The sequence below is a fragment of the Urocampus carinirostris genome, chromosome 1, assembly GCF_059441175.1.
Source record: "Urocampus carinirostris isolate Australia breed hairy pipefish chromosome 1, RoL_Ucar_1.0, whole genome shotgun sequence".
In the NCBI taxonomy this organism is placed as follows: Eukaryota; Metazoa; Chordata; class Actinopteri; order Syngnathiformes; family Syngnathidae; genus Urocampus; species Urocampus carinirostris.
Window position 1 is genome coordinate 65277567 of NC_142349.1, and position 21578 is coordinate 65299144.

At 39.5% G+C, this 21578-nt stretch overlaps 1 protein-coding gene across 2 annotated transcripts in view; it reads right to left on the minus strand.

The window, feature by feature from the left end:
* mast3a (microtubule associated serine/threonine kinase 3a) overlaps window positions 1-20559 on the minus strand; it is a 66588-nt gene extending 46029 nt beyond the window's left edge. The window contains exons 1-3 of one of the 2 annotated variants that reach the window (XM_088348760.1): window positions 20442-20559; window positions 12926-12957; window positions 408-496 (exon numbers count right to left, since the gene is read on the minus strand). In XM_088348760.1, the coding sequence (XP_088204886.1) occupies window positions 408-496; window positions 12926-12957; window positions 20442-20480 (160 nt within the window). In that variant the 5' untranslated portion in view covers window positions 20481-20559. Of the gene's footprint in view, window positions 1-407; window positions 497-11099; window positions 11817-12925; window positions 12958-20441 lie in introns of those variants that run through there. The other variant, XM_088348759.1, reaches the window with a different exon arrangement.
* Between the last annotated feature and the right edge of the window lie 1019 nt (window positions 20560-21578).

The window sequence follows — 21578 nt, forward strand, 5'->3', positions numbered from 1 at the left end:
ACTTCCGCGAACAATGCATTGTCCTCTTTTACGCAAGTGGGATATGGTGGCGTTCAAGCAGGAGATGCTCAAAAGTCACAGGAGATCGCATACAAGTTGCATTTAATTGGAAATATGAACGATCTCACAAAAACATCGGATTTCACCTAAAAATCAGTATTGAGCGTAAAGCATCACACACAGGGCGCGAAAATCAGAGACTTGAATGTGCCTCTTATGTGGTGTTGTTTGTTTTAATATTTCTCTAATGAAGATAGATATTCATATGCACCATCTGTAAACGTATTGAGACTTTCAGAACGGGGCAGTTGCATGTCATTTACCATTTTGCACACAGTTCATTAAGTGAGACAACCAAGCAACAATCACACAAACACTTCAGCTGAAACACAACAACACACAAGTACCTGTAGCAAGGGGGAGAGGTGAAAGCGGCCGTGAGAGCGTGGGCGAAGGGGTGCCGACTGCCAAACTCCTTCTCTTGTTGTTACGGGCACTGTGAAAAAGGGTGCAACCAATTCAACGGTGAAAAAGTTGAGCTATATACTGGGGATGCATGAAAACAGTTATTTTCTTATACACATCAATAACCGATAAAATCATTTCCCAGAGACTTATATAGTTGAACAGTAACCTTTTTCTGCATGTTATAGTTTGTGAAAAAAAGACAACACACGTAAGATCCAATTATTTTCGGGTGATTCTCTGTTTGGAGCAACATTTTATGTCCGCATATTTCTCTTAACAAAATGTTTATTAAAAGCACTTTACTTATTCACTTTAAGTGTTTGGAATCATTTATCCAAAATAAAATGCATTTCAGATGTTATTTTGTGATTTTGGTAACTTTTTAAAAACAGACGTGCTCAATTTCAACGTGTCCAGAGTGCAATGTAATCAACTTCCTTAAGAGGTGTAGGCCATAAAATTATAACATTTTTTTCCTCTAATAATTTGATAAACTACACTACACCTCATTTCATTATACAACTAAATGTTAAGTCAAGTCAAGTCATTTTTATTTGTATAGCCCTTAATCACAGAGTCTCAAAGGGCTTCACAGGTTATTACACAGACTATTTTTTCAGACTATTATTACACCATCCCCTGATCTGGAACCAACATGAGGGCAAGGAAAAACTCAAAAACCTCAAGATGAGGAAAATGAAGAACCTTTGAGAAGGGACCGCACACGTGGCATCCCCCTTCCAGGATTACCAGACAGCAAAGGATGTTGCAATCACAAATAATACAGAGATATTGTCCACGAAAAGTATAGGTTATTCATATGCTATAGAGTAGAAGTGAGTTATAAGCTTAGATTTAAGAATTTTAAACTTGCTATTTTGTTATAAAATTCTACACGTCTCAGTAGTCATTTTCCACCCTGTTAGAATGTGCTCAATTGCTCCCCAAAAGACTAGAATTCTATAAAAGCCATTTACAGGAAATTACATCATTTGACTTTGGCGGGAGTTCAAATGTAGAAAAAGTGGTAAGCTTCAACTTTTACCCTGCTTACTTTTAGTTTTTCAATCTTATTTTAAATGTGTTATACTTGTATAAGTCACTCTTAAGGTTCTACTCTGTTATGGCAAATAACCGATAGTGTTTATTGAGAACATTGTGTTGAAAAAGATCGTATTTAGTTATTAAAGGTTTGTTAATCTGTTGAAAGTTAGCTAGCAAAAGGTTGATTAGCCAAAGAGTGAAAGCTAGATTTGATAAAACAAGCACGCTCAGGGGAGGGCCTTTTAGAACAAGTTAGGATTTCATTTCTGAAATTCGGGTGCTCTCCTGTTCCCCTACCAAGTGTAAAATTTACTGATGTCTTCTCTCCTTATTTTTAGTGTCCAGTAAACCATAAACGTGTCAGCTATCAAGTCAAGTCATATTCATTTGTATAGCCCTTCATCGTAAAAAGTCTCAAAGGGCTGCACAGAGCACAACAACAACAACAAAAATATAACATCACCTATGTAAAATATTTTTGTGGGAACGGGAATATTTTAAGCAAAATATGGAAAAAGTAAATATGTAATTTGGTTTACATGGAATCGAAATGCCAAATATGATTATATCAATAATAATACTATTGTCACGGTTGCCACGGCGCCAAATTGGCCCCGCCCTTGTGGCGCCAGCTGCAGCTTGTTGACAGATTGGCTTCCCCACTATTTCAACCCTGTCCTGTCATTCCCCGGTTGTCGGTCTGTCAGCGAATCTCTGTTTTTACACGGCAAGCCCTTTTTCGACCCTGACTCACGCCTGCCCCGTTTTTTTTTGCTCCTGTTTGTCTCCCGCTACGACCTGTTTTGATCTCGACCACTTCTGCTGACCTGTCCCGAATAACGATCCGTTTTTTTATCTCGACCACGTCTGCTCTCCTGTCCCGGCTTACGACTCGTTTGTGACCCCGACCACATCTTGCTCTCCAGTCCCGGCTACCGACCAGTTTTCCGCCCCTGACATCGCCATCTCTCGCTTCGGAAGATCCGCTTCTGCGTTCGGAGCGACCTGCTTCCCGCGTCCAGCAATCTCCGTATAGTGATCGCAACCCTTTCTCTTTTTTCTAATAAAACGTGAGAAACGTTACGCGAGTGGATCCTGTTTCCGTTCTGGTCCTGACAACTATCAATCGTAATTAAATTGGCACTCCTGCAAAAACACACATAGGAGTACAACAGATTGGGAACAAATACATTTTAAACAAGTGAAACAAAACTCAATATACTTGCTAAAGTTCAGAAGCCTGAATAATTACTACAGCCTGTACACATCCTGTCCCATGCAACTGATTATGGAAAAGCTCTCCAGTGCCTCACTCACATTATGGGGAGCTAGAGAGGGAACATGACCAGATTGTGTCACTATTTCTCTAAAAAAATAAAATATATTCTAATAAGGAACATAAAAACTTTCGAACAAGTAGTGTCGACTGATGATATACTACAGCAGGGATTTGAGTAGCTAATTATCTACTCTTTTTTTTTTTTCCATTAGGCCGTAATTATTATGGTGCATCCTCGCTATCTTATTATTTGATGATTCTGCAAACCAGATCTTTGCAGATTTGGAACACTCACCCCATTCATTCCAAATCAGACTATTAGGTATCGCAAATGAAAGACATCTTGAGAACACGAACGAATAATTAAAACCAGACAATGTCACACGCCTACTGATTCAATTTGATGACACGGTCGGATGTGTTCCCATGACTGGCTGGGGAGCGCCGAATCCTACAAAAAAGCCTTGTCTGACAGTTAAAAGAAGAGGCCAGATGCACCCATTGACTGCTATGACATAACTGGACTCCTTCCATACCATTGCAGTTCCATCACCAGTGCAGAACAGAACATTTGTCCACATAGCTAAAATCAATGTACTCAAAGGGGTTTTAAATTGTTTTGGCTTAGTTAAACACTATAAAGCATTCGAGTGTGAAGGTGAAACGTGTTTTACGATGCTGTTTGAGCTCTATAGCCGGAGTGGGCAAACTTTTCTGAGTTGTGGGCTGCATTGAGTTAAAAAAAAAATGGTTTAGAGGTATTCCAGGAGTAAAAAAAAATATTTGAGTCTCAGTCCAATACCTTGGCAATACATGAGAAAAAAGTTTCACTATTTTTCTAATATGTGTATGTGAATGGGCAGCACGGCGGCTGGGTGGTTAGCGTGAAAGATTCAGGGTTAGATTCAGGGTTCAACTCCTCCCCGTGTGGAGTTTGCATGTTCTCCCTGTGCCTGTAAGGGTTTTCTCCGGGCACTCCGGTTTCCTCCCACATTCCCAAATCATGCATGTCAGGTTATTTGGCCGGTCCCTAAGTGTGAATGAGCGAGCAAGTTGTCTGTCTCGGTGTGCCCTGCGACTGGCTGGCAACCAGTTCAGGGTGTCCCCCGCCCACTGCCCGAAGATGACTGGGATGGGCTCCAGCACACCAGCGACCCTACTGAGGATAAGCAGTGCATATGATGGATAGATAGTCCAGATTATTAAAATTGGATGATTTAGTAATTTTTTTTCACTTCAAAACTGCTATTTAAGGTCGACAAAAACATAGTGCCAGAAAACATACAAAAATGATTCACTCAGAAAGAGGGAAGTTATAACTTAAGGGGCTGTAGTAAATTCAAAATCTCACTGATGAGAACCACCAGGAAAGGTATGTGTGTGTCTGTGTGTGGAGTTAAACTTTGGAAGAATTTACAAGAGGAGATCAAACAATTTCCAAATTTTCACATGTTCAAATTTAAAGAACATTACTGGTAGGATAAAGAAATGAAGAAAATGGGGTATGAGTGATACTAGATTGGAAATATTGCGTAGCAAATGGATGGTTTGTAACTATAGTTAAGCTTTTTGTTATTGTTATGATTATTATATCATAACTGTTATTATTGCTATAGTTGTTATCATCATTGGTGTCTCAATGATATTTATTATAACGTTAATAGATGGGTACTACGAAGATTAGTACATAACACGTGACTATTGTTTTTGTTATTATTGATATCCGACCTATGTAATATGTATATCCGTGAGGTTTTGTTGTATTTAGACACAAAAGAGGAGCTATCTGAAATGTAATTATTAAGGAAGATGAAGGCGTAGGGAAAATAAGCGTCCGCTTCTTACTACCCCTTTTCGAACATGTTAACATTATTTTTGTTGTTGAGTCATTGTTTTCGTCCTGTTTTTATTTTCTATGTGGATGGATATGTATGTAATTAAATGGATAAAAATATATAAATAGATATTTCTATCTTCATGTTATATTTGTTTATTAATAGAAAATATAATAATATAATAATGGTTTTTCAAACAAAGAGAATTAAAGCAGACTAATATTTTATGTCCCTTTTATATTTGTAAAACACTGATAATATAATTTAAAAAGCTCAAAATTCAAAAGTTGGCTGACATCTGATAAATATGTCGATAAATAAAATGAATACATGATTTTTAAAAATAAATATAAGATATGGAATCTAGATCAAAAACCTTGGCAATGCATGGGGAAAAAAGATATCCTATTTTACTAATATGTATTTATAACTAAATATACAGACAGAAATGTTAACCATTGCATCCAATTGTATTTCAAACACTCAGAATTAAAGCAAACGAATATACTATGGTCATAATTAAGCAGTAATATTGATCATTTACATTTTAAAAAAATGCTCAAAATCTAAATGTGTTTTCTTTTGCATAACATTTGAAAACAAAATGCATGATTAAAAAAATGCAAACATAGAAAAATTGACAATTTAAAAAAGTATATTGAAGGTGAAATTTACATTATTTCAATGTCCACAATGCAGTACATATAAAAATATATTTTTATTGAAGGTGGAGCCAAAAAGTGATGTTACGGACAAAAAAAAGCACCAAAAGAACAATTCATTTTATTTATGGTATTTTTTTAAACGTTTTTGTTTAATGGGCAAGGTTAAAAAAAAGGCGATCTGTATACTGCCCGCAGGCCTTAGTTTGTCCATCCCTGCTCTGTAGTGTAAAATAAAAAATTGCATCCAACTGTACTATCTCGAATTAAAATGATTAATTTTGTGTTAGCTGCAAGAATTTCTATTTTAAAAATTTATTTAGCTGTCTGTGGCGGCGCAGATCCTTCTACCATCTATCCACAACTACACAAGTGTAATAACTCACAATATATAGGTCGCTTGCTCCTCGTGTTGAAGTAGCTACACTGCCTTCAGGGCTTGGTACACATTGCACATCCATAACAATTTAAAGAAACACAAAGAACCAGAACTCAAGGTCAAACACAATCTGTCCAGAGACACTTATCAGCCTCTGGATTCTAGAAAACATTTCCCACAGTAAATGAGAATGAAAATGTAAGACAGGGATTCATCACTGACTTTGGCTTTGCAGTGCAATTGTTGAATACAAAATTAATTTTCCCTGCTCCTAGAGCATGGATCCAACAACATTTTTAAAGCTGAGAGACACTTTTGGTGACTGATTATTACGAATGGCTACCAGTTTGCTTTTCTGAAATAATGTTATTAAGTTGTTACTATGTTATTGCCAGGCTGCTTTTATTATACTGTAAGTAGGGTTAGAATAGGCTTCGTCAAGCACTGAAACATCTGCTTTGTATAAATGCACTGAGTGATTTATATATATGAACTTTGGGCTTATTAAAGAAATATTTTTTAAAGAATCAATCATGTATTTAAATATATTGATCATTTTATGCCAGTTAGAGAACAAATTACCATCAAAATCACAGTGTTCCATCACTGGTGAGCTATTTTCAGGACAGATCCGCCCGGCTAATCAGGTGGTCTTAGGGGACGACCTAGTGCACAGCGTTAGTAACCCCAGACCTGAAGTAAACCAGCCATACATCCAATATAAACGCTGAGATGCTGCGGAGATAAAGCAACACCCACTTTCTGTAGGCCAAACACAAGACAGTACTCTACAATACACAGCAGCCGCGCCCCAGAAAACGTGAAACACGGTATACAGGTCCAAGAATGGGCGGCAGTCTGCAGAATTGGTATTGAGGAAAATGGGCATTTTTTATAAGGATGCACCTAATTTCAAACACCAATAAGAATTCTGCCAAAATGAAATAAAGGACATTTTCAGTTTCCGCTGAAAGATAAAAATGAAACAGAAAATATTATGCAACGTCACACCTAGGGTGAGATCAAGCCGTGAAAAGTTGGCTTTCACTCGAGACAAAAAGCGGCTGCTTACTTTTCACTTTGACAACGAGAAATTAGATTGAGAATGTCATCAAAACAAGAGCCCTGCCAAACTTTTAGCCAAAAGATATTTTCTCATAAGTTTGTGTCCTGCTTCCATGTTTTTGTTAGTCACTAACAAATATTGGCTACTGTTTACATCTGACATGTATTATGCCTGAGTATGAAAATGCTGCTAAAATGCCGGCATCTAATGACAACGTTTCGTTATTCATGAAATAAGGGTCTACGTTGTTAATTACCCCCAACTTATTCTTGTATCTAATATTTAAAACCCTAGTCTAAAATTGCAAAGTATGCAAACTGTTTTATATTTTCATATTCTCCTATTGCTGGACCAGGGGTCACAAACCTTTTAGAAGCCTAGTATTACTTTTTTGTTACTGATTAGAGCATAGGGCAAGGCTCGGGAACCTATGGCTCGTGAGCCATATATGGCTCTTTCGATGAGTACCTATGGCTCAGAGACAAATTTGATTGCAAGCAAATTTTCTCCATCTCGTTCAAAACTTGAGCCATTAATCCTGTTCAGATACACGCAGAGCCAAGCCAAAAATGAATTACAAAGCAGTACTTGGCAGAATATAAAGGGCACGTTTTTCACTACAATTTACAGTCAAGGTGTCACACCCAAAAAAAACCAACCCAAAAAAAAACTAATTTTGCCTGTACAACGCTAAAGAATCCTTTATATAAAATCTCACTATATAATCTGTCTTCAGTGTTCAAATACCTTATGATGAATCCACAGAACAAACTGTAAATACGCCAAAACACCGGAAGAGAACTTATTATTAAGTTATTTGATTGGGTGAGTGGGAGGGATGGGTGGAGCTATGCAAAAAGTGCAAGCACCCCCTCCCATCTCTCGCCCTACGCCGTCTGCACCAAAGGTAAGCACATCAGGCTCCCTGTTTGCAGAATGTTGTGACGTTTTTACAAAATAACTGCTTGCATCTGGTTTTGAAACTAATATATATGGAAAAAAAGGGTCGAAATGAGTTTAACCGATCTTGAGTTATTGCAAGAGAGAGACAAGTTTAAAGTGGTATGTTTGTTTATTTTGGGACACGGGCTCTGGCATTATTCCCTTTTATAATTTTTATCAAATCATCAAAAATGAATGTGCTGAAGACTAAGCTCTTGTCTGGGGTGCGGGTTTAGCAATTTACTAAATTTGTCTCATAATATATGGTGTGTCTCTTTCCCAAAATAAAATTAATATATTTTGCTTTTATGGCTCTTTGAGTCAAAAAGGTTCCCGACCCCTGGCATAGGGTTTCCAGTTTGATATGCCTTTCTAAAACAAGCATGTATTAGGTTATTACTGTTGTAACTATGTTATTATGCTACTACCAGGTTGTAATTATAATAAATATGGTTTAAATTAAGCTCAGTCAACCTTTAAAACATCTGCCTTGTATAAGGTCACTGACTGATCATGTCAATGACAATATTGTGTCATGACAGAAATGTGTTTAATGTGTTAAATTAACTCTAATGGATCTGGAGGAGGGCGGCATGGTTCTAAGGTCGTGGGATTACATCCAGCCTTTCTGTGCAGAGTTTGCATGTTCTCCCCGTGCTTGCGCGGGTTTCCTCCAGGCACTCCGGTTTCCTCCCACATTACCAAAAACATGCATGTCAGGTTGATTGGCCAGTCCAATTAGGTGTGAATGAGCAAGTGTGTTGTCTGTGTCTACACAATACCAGCATCACCAACCATTGTAAACCGGGTAAATACCAATACCAAAGATTAGTATCGGTTCTGATAGTTTGCAGTCCGTCATATTTCGTGGTTAGTGCAGCCATTTGAGACTTCTTGTGATTAAGGGTCATACAAATAAACATGACTTGACTCCAATTGTACAACCCTTAAGGCAGGGGTCTGGAACCTCTTTGACCCAAAGAGCCATAAAAGCAAAAAATGTGTTGAAAATAAATTGAGAGAGCCACATCATATATTTTCAGACAAAATTGAAAAAAACTGCCAAACACGCTCTCTAGACAAGCAAATTCTTCAGCACATTTTATTTCACTGTGTGTCATTTGATGATTTAATTAAATGTATGAAATGATAATAATGCCCAATCCTGTGCCCCAAATCCATGTAAATATGCCATTTACAATTTGTCTCCCACCTTAAGTTAAGAATGTTGAGGCAATTTTTTCCATTAAATGTGTCCTTAATAACGGTTTCAAAACAATGTGCATGCAAAGTTCTTTTGTAAAAATGTCACAATTTACTGCAAACGATAAGCATATCGTCATATTTTTTTTTTATTTATCAGTGTCAATTGTTTCTTATCAAACTTCTGCATTAAGTTGCTTCGGCTTTATATGGACCAAAATCGGGATGAAATCAATTGACTTTGGAATGCCACAGAGAGATGTGGAATAGCTTTTTATTTTGGAGCCATATGTACTCATGAAAAGAGCCATATATGGCTCCCGAGCCATAGGTTCCCTGCCCCTGCCTTAAGGTCTTGATGAAGGCCTTTTTAAAGTTGAGAGATACTTTGTTGTTAATGATTGGCATTTGTATAGCGCTTTTCAAGTCAATGAAGTCCCCCCTCACACTATTCCCTTTTACACACTAACTATCCGATAGCGTCAGCCATGCAAGGCAACTAGCTGCTATCGGGGGCATTAGGGATTCAGTGTCTTGCCCAAGGACATTTCGACATATGACACGGAAGAGCCGGAAATCGAACCTGAGACTTTTTGATCCCAAGATAATAGCATAATGTTTTAAAAATGTTATCAGTATGTTATTACAGGGTTGTAATTATTAGAAGTAGGGTTTAAAACAAGCTCAGTGTACCACTAAAACATCTGTCTTGCATAATATATGGTGGTTTGGTTGGATCCCTTAACCACTAGTGTAGTAGGGGCATCATTTCCTGTGGTGTGTTTTGGGCAAGAACAAATAAAAACATTGGCTTATGTTATAAAAAAGTTTGGAACAATCGATCATGTATTTAAAGACACATATTCCGTGAATGATTTCTCTTCTTGTCAATGATTTCTCATGGCAGTTAGACATCAAACTTCCTTGAAAATCACAATAAACCATCACTATTTTCAGAACTGGTCGGCAGGCTACTCAGGTGTTATTAGGGGGCTAGTGCCTGAGATCACCAGGTTGGTGACCTCTGCTCTCTACTGTATTCTTTATCCTCTGCAATAATCAGATGTATCCTGTTTCTAGGCAGGGCACTCCTAGTTTCATTTGTTTCAGTGTCTAAGGAATGAGATTTGGAGTCCTCATGAACATGCCTTATCAGCAACAGCACTTCAGATCGGAATGTATGGAGCTCTGCTATTCTATTCACGTCCCTCTTTTTAAAAAATGTATTTCCAATCACCAACTCATTTTCCACACAAAACTGAATCAATTTCTTCCCACTCTCATCTCCTCCTGGTACTCCATATCTACCAATCACATTTTCCACCGTTCCATCACCCACTCTAGCATTCAGGTCACCTAGTATTACCACTTTCCACCCTTCTTTCGCACTTGCCACACATTCGGACAAAGCCTTCCAAAACTCCTGTCTCCTCAGCGCTTCTTTCTGAACCAGGTCCATATGCACTTATAAACATCCATACTTCTACACCCCACTTCAACCTCACCCACATCAATCTGGAAGATATCTCTTTCCACTCCACCAGTTTTTCCTTTGCTTTCTCACTCACAAGCACAGCCACTCCTTCTCTAGCATCTCCAGACCTTCTACCATACATACCACCAAGCTGTAATTCACCTTTTCCTTTCATCTTTGTTTCACTCATGGCTAACACATCAACCTTCCTTTTAGTCATCATCCTTCCGATCTCCTCTTTCTTCCACTCAGTCGAAAGCATGACCAACTTAGGTGTTTGGATGTTTGGGCATTTGGTTTGGCCATGGTCCAAATATATTTATGTGTGTTTTTAGCTAATTTTTCCCTTTTATTTTCTTTGTTATTGTGTGTGTGTGTCTTGCTGTCGGTCACCCCTCTTGAGGGATATGACCAAGGTAGATAAATAGATAGATAGAATGCTGTTCTAATGGGATTGAGAGCTTTTATGTCGGTCACAGGAGATAAAAGAGCCATAATCTATACTCGATGAGGTTACAAGTTCATTTTAACAGGACGCATGTCCTATCTGTTGGGGAGATCTACGGCAATTCAATGAATCTCCCACAGGGAATCTAGCATCGCATCGAAATATCGATCTGAAGTGGTACTTTGTGGCGTTTTATGCGACAGATGGGTGCAATGCAGACATCCACGTTTCTAGGTCAGACATTTAGCGATACCAACGCCCCGGTTGAATGGTTAACAGGACAGAAATGATTCATTTACCCTTTGGTTCTTTTCATCATGGCCCCGGTAACGAAACTTGTTTTATAGCTCGGTAGCACCGTCCAGTAATGGTTTTGGTCCGCCATGGTGGCGAGTCTGGGGACCGATAAACGTATTCCAAGCACGGGGAGATGTCAAGGACTCAAAGCGGAGACTCTCCCCCGGCGAAGCTTCATCGGAACCGGTTAGCTTAGCTCGCTTGGTGGGTACTCGCTCGCTGAGCTTCGGCAAAAAGAGAGCCCCGACAACCGAGCGTCATCCCGGAGCTGACGAGCCGCTTCTACTGCCATGCCCGACCTCCTTTGTCACCCGTTACGCTTCAGGAATAATCTGTCGTCGCCACCGAGCGCCATTATCGAGTAAGGTGATAAACCGTGACCAAAAAAAGACATAAAGACCGTGACAAAAAGACATAAAGAGTGCTTCTAGTCATGCCCAGAAAAAAAACTTTCCAGTCACAGCGGTAGCGAGGCACCACGCATGCGCACAGATCTGCGCTGAAGGGAGGAAATTGTGTTGCCTTCACGTGTCCTCAAAGAAAATAGGGAATCTATTCAATTTTGCCAGCTATAGCTAAATTCTACATAAACATCATAAAAAAGGTCATCTGGATAGTTAGCTAGCCATTGTCTCTCTTTCTTTTATTTCTAAGTCATTACAAGAATGATACTATATTAGTTTAAGCTACATCTATCTATCTATCCATCCATCCATCCATCCATCCATCCATCCATCCATCCATCCATCTATCTATCTATCTATCTATCTATCTATCTATCTATCTATCTATCTATCTATCTATCTATCTATCTATCTATCTATCTATCTATCTATCTATCTATCTATCTATCTATCTATCTATCTATCTATCTATCTATCTATCTATCTATCTATCTATCTATCTATCTATCTATCTATCTATCTATCTATCTATCTATCCATCAGCCGAACGACCGACCGACCTACCTACCTATCTAATCTACTGAAAACTTTTAAAATCTCGATAAACCTTTCTTTCTTTTTCTTTTTTTCTTTCTTCCTTTCTTTCTTTCTTTTTTTCTTTCTTTCTTTCTTTCTTTCTTTATTTATTTATTCCTATTGTTCTTCTTTTCTTTCCCTTATTCATTCTTTCTCTTGTTCTTCCTTTCTTTCCCTTGTTCATTCTTTCTTTTTCCCTTTCGTCTTTGTCCTTTTCTTTCTTAAATTCTTTCTTTCTTTGTCTTATCCTTCCTTTCTTTCCCTTATTTGTTCTTTTTTCCTTTCGGATTTTTCTTTCTTTCTTTTTGGTTCTTTCTTTATTTCTTCCTTCCCTCCTTTCTTTCTTTTTTCTTTCTTTTTGTCATTTGATATTTCTGTCTTTCTTTCATTTTCGTCCTCTTTCTTTCTCTATTTTTCCTCTTTCTCTTTTGTATTTTTCCTTTCTTTCTTGTTATCTTTCTTTCATTCTTTTTCTTCTTTCTTTTCTCCCTTTTTTGCTTTATGATTCTCTTTATTTTTTCCTGTCTTTATTGTGTTTCCTTACTTTTCTCTCTCTCTTTTCCTTTCTTTTTCTCTTTTTTCTTTCTATCTTTCTTCAAAAATACAATGATTCAAACTAGAACTTACAGACACAATTCCCCTTTGTCGCTTACGTTAGCATAAAACAGGTCTGAGCGGTGAAAGCTCAGTCATTCCTGATCTACGAGCTTTCATTGTGGGCTCCCAGGAGGCCGGGCCGGCTCAAGGTATATACACATCCATAAAATAACCGAAGGAACGATAAAAGCGACAGGTGACAAGAAACCTGGAAGAGCCGGTTTGCAAGGAAAAGACTTGGTAACACTCACACATTGCCTCTGCGTGGAAGACTCAATTCTTTCTGCAATAAAAAGACAGAGAAACAAATTTAAAATACGGAATTGTAACAATATTTTCACAGTATTTTTAATTGCATTTTTTTATTGCTATTGCATCGGTTGTCCAAATTCACTATCATTTTTTTACATAAAATTCACCCAGAAAAATTTTACCTGGTGCCCGCGGGCACCACGTTGGAGACCCCTGTACCAATCTAGACTGTAAGTGTACAAAGGGTCTTACTGTTACACGAATGGGGTCTCAAACTAGTTTGAGTTGGGGGCCACTGAAGCCAGAGTCCGCGTGAATTTGGGCCAAATGGGGTTTTCCGCTTTTATTAAAGGGACAGTGTCCACTAGATGTCGCTGTCTTGTGTAGTGCAAGCGAAAATGAGTCCAGAAAAGACAACAAACCACAGAGACTGAAAGTGAACAAAAAGTGCTCCCATTTTCTTCACATTTTTACGCAGACATTTTCAAAGAAAGACAAAAAGAAGAGAAAACGATTTGTTTAAAGAAATTGTCACGGGACCGGACCAAATCGGAGGCAGGAGGCAGGAAGGATGAACTCAATCGCGTAACGACCAGTTACTTTTATTTAGCAAAATAAAAGTTGTCCAACACTCAGGGACAAAACAAAACAAAAACAGGCTTACAGGCAAACAGGAACTCAGACTAGGAATGCTCACAAAACAGGCTTTTAGTCAGAACGGGCAAACACAGGTTTCCTCAAGTCAAACAGAACAGATTAATGCAGAACAGAAAACGCAATGAACCAGCAACCGGCAATCCCCAAAACCCGCCTTTAAGAAGCACACACGCAAATTAGACGATCTGCTACAGCCGGTGCCAGGGGTGCGGGGCCAGCCGGTCACCACGGCGACCATGCTGGACATGACAGAAATAAAAATATAGGTAAAAAGAATAGGCAAAAAAGGGAAAACAGGAAAAAAATAAAAGTAGGAGAAAGGAAAGCAAAAAAAGGAAAATGGAGAAAAAGAAAGAAAAGGGACAATAATTGAGATGAATTAAAGAGAAAAAAGACAAAAACAGAAAAATGCACACTTTAATGATGATGGCGGTGCATCGGGACGCAGCGGCTCACAGTTTTTCAGCTAATTTTCTATTTATTACCGTTCTCTTGAATGTGTATTATTTGCCCTCATGTAGGTTTTAGATCAGGGGATGGTGTCATAATAGTCTGTAGTTTGCAATAGTCTTTGATCTGTGCAGCCTTTTGAGACTCTTTGTGATTAAGGGCTATACAAATAAACATGACTTGCCTTGACTTAGATTACAAAATATAGTATCATAGTGTGTACTTTTTCTAAGGAAGGAAAAGGTTACAATATAATTTGAGTTTTGGGGAAATTGCACTTAATTTTATTATTTTCAATCATTTCAGTGGCAAATAATGACTTAAGATGGATTCTTTTATATAAAATGTCAAGTCATTCCCTTAATCACAAAGAGTCTCAAAGGGCTGCAAAGACCACAGATTATTGCAAACCAAAGACTATTGTTACACCATCCCGTGATCTAATAACCTACATGAGGGCAAGGAAAAACTCAACATGAGTAAAATGAAGAAACCTTGAGAAGGGACTGCACATGAGGTAATCCCCCTTCTAGGATGACCAGGTCAAAATAATAATTAATTTTGTGTTCAGCTATTTCTGTCCCTTTACGACCATTTTGCTACTGAGATGGTGACATAACCTCAGTGGCCACTTCCCAATATTAACAGCATAAAGCAAAATAAAGTGAAGGGCAACATCATCCATCCATTATCTGCACCGCTTATCCTCACTAGGGTTATGAGGGGGCTGGAGCCCATCCCCAGCTATCTTCAAGTAGTGGGCAGGGGACACCCTGAACTGGTTGCCAGTCAGTCGCAGGGCGCACAGAGACAGACAACTCACTCGCTCATTCACACCTAGGGATAATTAACCTGACATGCATGTTTTTGGAATGTGGGACGAAACCTGAATGCCCTGGAGGAAACCCACACAAGCAAGAGGAGAACATGCAAACTCCGCCTAGGAAGGCTGGTAGCTGGATTTCAACCCATGACCTCAACCTGTGTCGCAGACGTGCAAACCACTCACCCGCAATGCCGCCCTACAACAGGATCAACAAATCTTTATGTACACTCAGTAGCTAACAGTAATCATGGCAATCTAGAGCCCTCAGTTAAGTGGCTATCATGAGTGGCTAGAGAAGGAAACAGTGGGGAAAAATTTAACACCCGAATCACAGTACCAGGGCAACCATCACATGTAGCTAAGTGGCTGTTAAGGACAAAAAGCTATCCGTAAAATTGATCCTTCGGGCTTCCGTAGTTAGTAAGATGGCAGCCAAACATGTCAGCTTCTTCAAGGACAACTCAAGTTATGTAATACAAATATAAATTTCTTAACCTAAGAGTTGTTTCTGAGATAGTAGGTATAAACTGCATTTGCATATCATTTGAATAGTGTTTTATTGAAATGATTGAAGTGTTTTACACCAGCAAGGGTTGCTATTTAATACACAACGGGGCTTTAAAGTGTATTTTTAACACCGGTTAAAAGTAGGTCAGTGTTGGAGCTATTTGATAGAGTTTATTTGATGTTAAAATAACTCTGTGGAGACTAGAGTCGGCCGTATATCCATTCATCCGATGGTATATTTTACTATATTTTCAGGTTCATTACCCATTTAACACATTTTAAATCAGGGGTGTGAAACTCATTTTAACTCGGGGGCCACACGATAGAACAAACATTCTGTCGGGGGCCGGACTAGTAGATTAAAGAGAAAGAAAAAGAGATAAAGAAATAAGAGAAAGAGGAAGGGAAAAGGAGAGAGGGCGGGACAAAAAAAGAAAAATAGGAAGAGAAGGAGAGAGCGTGAGGAACAAAAGAGATAAAAAGAGAAGTTGTGAGAGAGGGGGAAAGAAAGGGAGAGGAAGAAAGAAATCCAAAGAGAAATAGAAAGACAGAAGGAGAGAAAAGAAAAAAGAAAGCGCGAAGGGTAGGAAGAGAGAAAGAGAAAAGAGAGAAAAGGAGAAAAGGAAGTTAGAGCAAATTAAGTAAAAAAAACACAGAGAGAGAAAGAAACAAAGAGCAACAAAGGAAGAGAAAAATAGAGACACAGAGAGTGAAAGAGAGGGACTGAGAGTAGGAGAAAATGGGTGGGAAAGAGAGAGAGAGAGAGAGAGAGAGAGAGAGAGAGAAATAATCCAAATAGAAATAGAAAGACAGAAGGAGAGAAAAGAGAAAAGAAAGCACAAAGGGTATGAAGAGAGAAAGAGAAAAGATAGAAAAGGAAAAAAGGAAGTTAGAGCAAAAGAGGTTAAAAGACACAGAGAGACAAAGAGCAACAAAGGAAGAGAAAAAGAGAGACACAGAGTGAAAGAGACAGAGACGGAGTGGGAGAAAAAGGGTTGGAAAAGAAAAAGAGAAAGAGAGAGAGAAATAAATACAAGTACAGTATCTTTGTGAGAGGAACCTGGCTTTGGCAACATCAAGTTGACATATTTCAACCTGCAGCGTGTTTTTCTCTTGCGCTTCTCTGAGTGTTGTCTCGCGGGCCGGATTCAATCCCTTAGCGTGCCTGATCTGGCCCGCGGGCCGCCAGTTTGACACATGTGTTCAAAACACAGCTAAGTGCCGATACTGCTATTTTCAAGTGTTAAAAACCTTCCGAGGACATCATTCTATTTGAGGGTGGTGCATATTTTTGTGACATTCGAGTGTTCTAATGTATAATGTATGCTTCGTCTCCGTATCGATTGACTGCACTCAAGACCGCTGTGTCGACCTCGGTTGACAGGAAAATCCAGTCGCGTCAAAGATAATTAATTATACAGTAATCCCTGGCCAGTTCATGGTTCGATTTCCTCGTCCTCGGAGAAATGCCGGTTTTGTTTTTTGTATCGATAGGTTGTAAGGATATATACGTACCGTGTCGCTTTACAAGCACCTTAGCACGTAAACCAATCAGAGAACTGCGTTTTTTTCCTGGGGTTTGATCGTAGCGATCTGAATGAACAGTTTTCAAGACTAGTAACCAACAGATGACCTCTTATTTATCAGGGGCCGAGCACATCATTATGAAAATAAATGTTGTTGTTAGGATTTGACAAACCTCCAACCACCAGGGGGCACCAACCAAGGTTTGAAAAGGGCCCAGGAGTGTCCAATCACCACACACCCGTGCCCAATTATCCAGCATCTTTTATAAAAAAAGGTATTTTAATAAACACAGGTAGGTCTGGTGACGAACCTCCTGTGAGGAGTTTGCATGTTCTCCCCATGCTTGCGTGGGTTTCCTCCCACATTCCAAAAACATACATGTTAGGTTAATTGGCCGGTCCAAAATCGTCCGTAGGTGTAAATGAGCGAGCGAATTGTCTGTCCCTGTGTGCCCTTGGCTGGCAAACAGTTCAGGGTGTCCCTTGCCCACTGCCCGAAGATAGCTAGGATGGGCTCCAGCAACCCCGCGACCCTACTGAGGATAAGCGGTGCAGATAATGGATGGATGTTGGGTTATTGCAATTATTCATTTTGTCTGCCATTATCAACCTGGTTTTTATTGTCATTTCCATATCGACCTTCATGTCAGGTTAATTAGTTTGTTTCCAGTTTCTTTGTTCCAAGTGTTTATCCATTTTCAGTGTTTCAAGTTTGGTCTTTATCGGGTTTGGTTTTTGTTTCTGGTTTCTTGTTAGGGCATTTTAGTTGATTTTTATTGTTGCTACTTTGATCCTGGTATTATTTAATAAATACCGTTTTTGTTTTTGAGCACCTCTGCCTCCCCCACATGGGTCCATCATCCTCCTAAACAGAATAACCCAATAACCATCACAGGACCCAGGGGGAGGCGCCCATGTCCCTGTTCTGGCAGTGAGGAGTAAGCCCCCTCTGCCGCGCCCAGTCCCTGTCCCGGCGGCAAGGAAAAAAATCGCCCTCGGCCGCACCAGGTTCCAGTTCTAGCGGCCAGGAGACAGCCCTTTCGGCCGTGCCCGGTTCCTGTCTTGGCGGCAAGGAGAAAGCCCCCCTACCACCAGTTCCTGCTTCCCCCACATGGGTCCATTCATCTACCATCAAAACTCAACAATTGTTTCTACATTGAACTTGTCAAAATACATAAAGGATTATTCATGTCGGTCACCAAAATCTAAAGAGCACAGAGCTTGTTTGCGCCAAAAGTGTGCTCCCTTGCTGTTTTCTGTCTGTGTACAAGTTGTGCCAGAAACATGGATTTACACTACATATGGATGGATATAACTACCCTGACGCCAGAAAATTATTTTTCTTTTTTTGCACAAAATAATTTTGAAATATAAAGTTAGCAGTACTTGAATTAGTAAGAAATATATACAGTCGGTAATAAATGAATCCGCCTGGAGAGGGATGGGCGCCGCCAAGCTGTATTTGCCCAAGCCACACTACCAGAAATGTCGCCCTGACAACCCTCACAGTTAAGGGATCCGTGAGCCGCGGATAATTGAAAACAATAATTCAGCAAATTAGAAAGTAACTTAGTACATTTCTAGACAAAATAAGACCTACAGATAAAAATATAAGAATAAATATGACAATAAAATAAATTGATAAAATGGGTTGCACTTAGTTTAAAATGTCATATTAAGGCAGGGGCCTCAAACTATCCTCCCGGGGTCCACAAATAGTCTGCGGGCAGCATGTTTGAGATCCAAGCTGTGAACCATAATAAGCAATACTGACATAATAGAAGGCTTGCAATATTTCTGTCGATTTTAGATAAATATGGAATAGAGGTGATTTTAGAGTGCCTAGCTGATAAAACACATTTTTTCATTTCACTTAAAGTGATATAACACGTAAAATTCGATTATGATAACATATAAACCAAACTATAATTGCTAAAGGCTCTTTTTTATCAATTGAATGTTCGTTTTAAGATCATTTTTATGAAAGAATGTTGTTTTAAAGCAGTTATTATAAAATAATATTCCTTTTTTTAATTGAATTATGGCACTCCTGGGCTTCCCTAATAACATAATCGAGCGTAATACACCAGAGCCTCCACAGACTCTGCCGCTATGCCGCAAGTGACACTAGGGGAATGAGGAAGGGGGCGAGAGAGGTGGTAGGAATCAAATGGACTGAATCATTTTAAGGCAGGAGAGTATTTTTGACACTGTGTTGTTCATATTTTTGATTTATTTTTTGATATATAACCCCTTCACATGGGCCGGCCGTCGGGATGTTCAGAAGCAAATACGTCACCAGTCACTGAAATACGTCATGCTCAACAACCTTGAACTCTTGGGATTCAAAATGTATTCATCACAGAAAGATATCCTGAAACTATAAAGCCAAAACACACGATAATGCCGACATTTAAAAAAAAAAAAATCCGCCTAAAAGCATTCCTGCATCATTTGACGAATCCTTCGGTTAAATTTGCCCCATTATTCCCTTTTGAAAATAAACACTTGTTTTTTTCACGGTCCTTAGCCTTTGATAACCTATAACATGACCTGCTTTGGCTTCAAAAATTCCCAACATAAATATGCACATTTGTAATCTAAGATTAAAACACACTTCTACTCCATAGCATATGAATAACCTATATTTTATGTTGATAATATGTGTATTATTTGCCCTCATGTAGGTTTTAGATCAGGGGATGGTGTCATAATAGTCTGTAGTTTGCAATAGTCTTTGATCTGTGCAGCCCTTTGAGACTCTTTGTGATTAAGGGCTATACAAATAAATAAATGGTCTGCATTTATATAGCGCTTTTCAAGTCAATGAAGACCTCCCCCCTCACACTATTCCCTTTTACACACTAACTATCCGATAGCAGTGTCAGCCATGCAAGGCAACTACCTGCTACTAGGGCATCAGGGATTCAGTGTCTTGCCCAAGGACACTTCGACATATGACTCAGAGGAGCCGGGAATCGAACCAGTGACTTTTTTGATACCAAGAAAAACACTTTACTCCTGAGCCAATGCATGGCTTGACATGACTATTTTCGCTAGCGTTTTCATTACAGTTAAGCTTCATTTATTCAGGAAAAGAGAAATTTAAAATGCAATATTTTTTGGGGTGCCCGCCCCAAAAATTACTCATGATCCAGAATACATGACATTTTTGTTTTGGAATCGCCTAAACTGTCCTATATCGAAATGATGACAGATACAAAAAAAGGCGAAGGAACAAAGACTAGAGCAGCAGCCAGCCATTCATTTGATAGAAAAGCAAACATGGCACTCAGGAGAAGATAAAGGAGGCTCTCCAATCCAGATCGCGCCTGGTCACCAAGGAAACCACGTTTCATCAAAACCCTTGTAAATATCTAATGTGACGTGGATCCAAATCTGACAGGAACCGAACCGTAGAGAACGGTACAAATGATCAACACATGACAAGCCATTACTTTTACATATCAAATGGCAACGAAAATTCAATCGCCATCACCGGTCGTGACAAGGCGTCTATGGACGCTCTCTTTCTTTCTTGTTATTTACCTGTAGTCCGCGTCGCCTCAGAATATTGGGCTCGTCCATGATTGCTCGCTATTTAGGAATTAAAAAGGCGAAACACTCCCGCGGGAGAGCGCGCGCTACTTCCCGTGGATAAGAAGCCACATCGCCCCCCTCCCTCATCCCGCGACCCCCTCATATGTCCCTCCCCCCTCCAGTAAAAATAACACTACATAGTGTGTGTGACTCCAGACTTGTGAGTCTTTATATAAGCACTTTCCAAGTATAGGATAGATATTTAGAGATTATGAGATCAGGTCAGTCTAAAATAATAATCATAATTATACATCCATCCATTATCTGCACCGCTTATCTTCAGTAGGGTCGCGGGGGTGCTGGAGCCATCCCAGCCATCTTCGGGCAGTGGGCAGGGGACACCCTGAACCGGTTGCCAGCCAGTCGCAGGGCACACAGGGACAGACAATTGCTCATTCGCACCTAGAGACAATTTTGGACCGCCCAATTAACCTGACAGGCATGTTTTTGGAATGTGGGAGGAAACCGGAGTGCGCAAGCACGGGGAGAACGTGCAAACTCAGCACAGGAAAGTTGGTAGCTGGATTTGAACCCATGACCTCAGAACTGTGCCTTACAAGCACTAACCACTGCTCCGCCGTGCTGCCCTAATTATTAATAGTAATAATTAGGAACGACATGTTGTAGATGTCATATGGCAGAAACGGAGACAGGACCCAATAGCGTTCGTTTTACTCAGTTTTATTGATAAAGAGAGAGCAGTGCTTGCTTCCACGATCCGATGATGCAAGGGTAGTCATAGGCAGCGGGAAAACAGGTCGATGGCCGGGACGGAAGAGCAAAGGCAGTAACGAGTCCAGAAAAGAGGTCGGCAACAGGTATCAGGCAGGAAACAGGGCAAAACAGGTCGTATGGCTGGAAGATAGTAGTAGTCTCTCTGTGACATTTTGAAACAAGATTCTAATACCCTTTTTGATTCGTCATATAGGTCAACAGGAAACCGCAACTTCAGTTTTCTGCTTGCCACCATTCGCTCATTTTTGTGTTATCAGCCAATTCTTAAAGTTTCAGTTCGCACCTTATCCTGTTTTTAACAGCCTTTTTCAAGAATTCCACCAACCCCTGTTGGCAACTTGGTCTCATGGT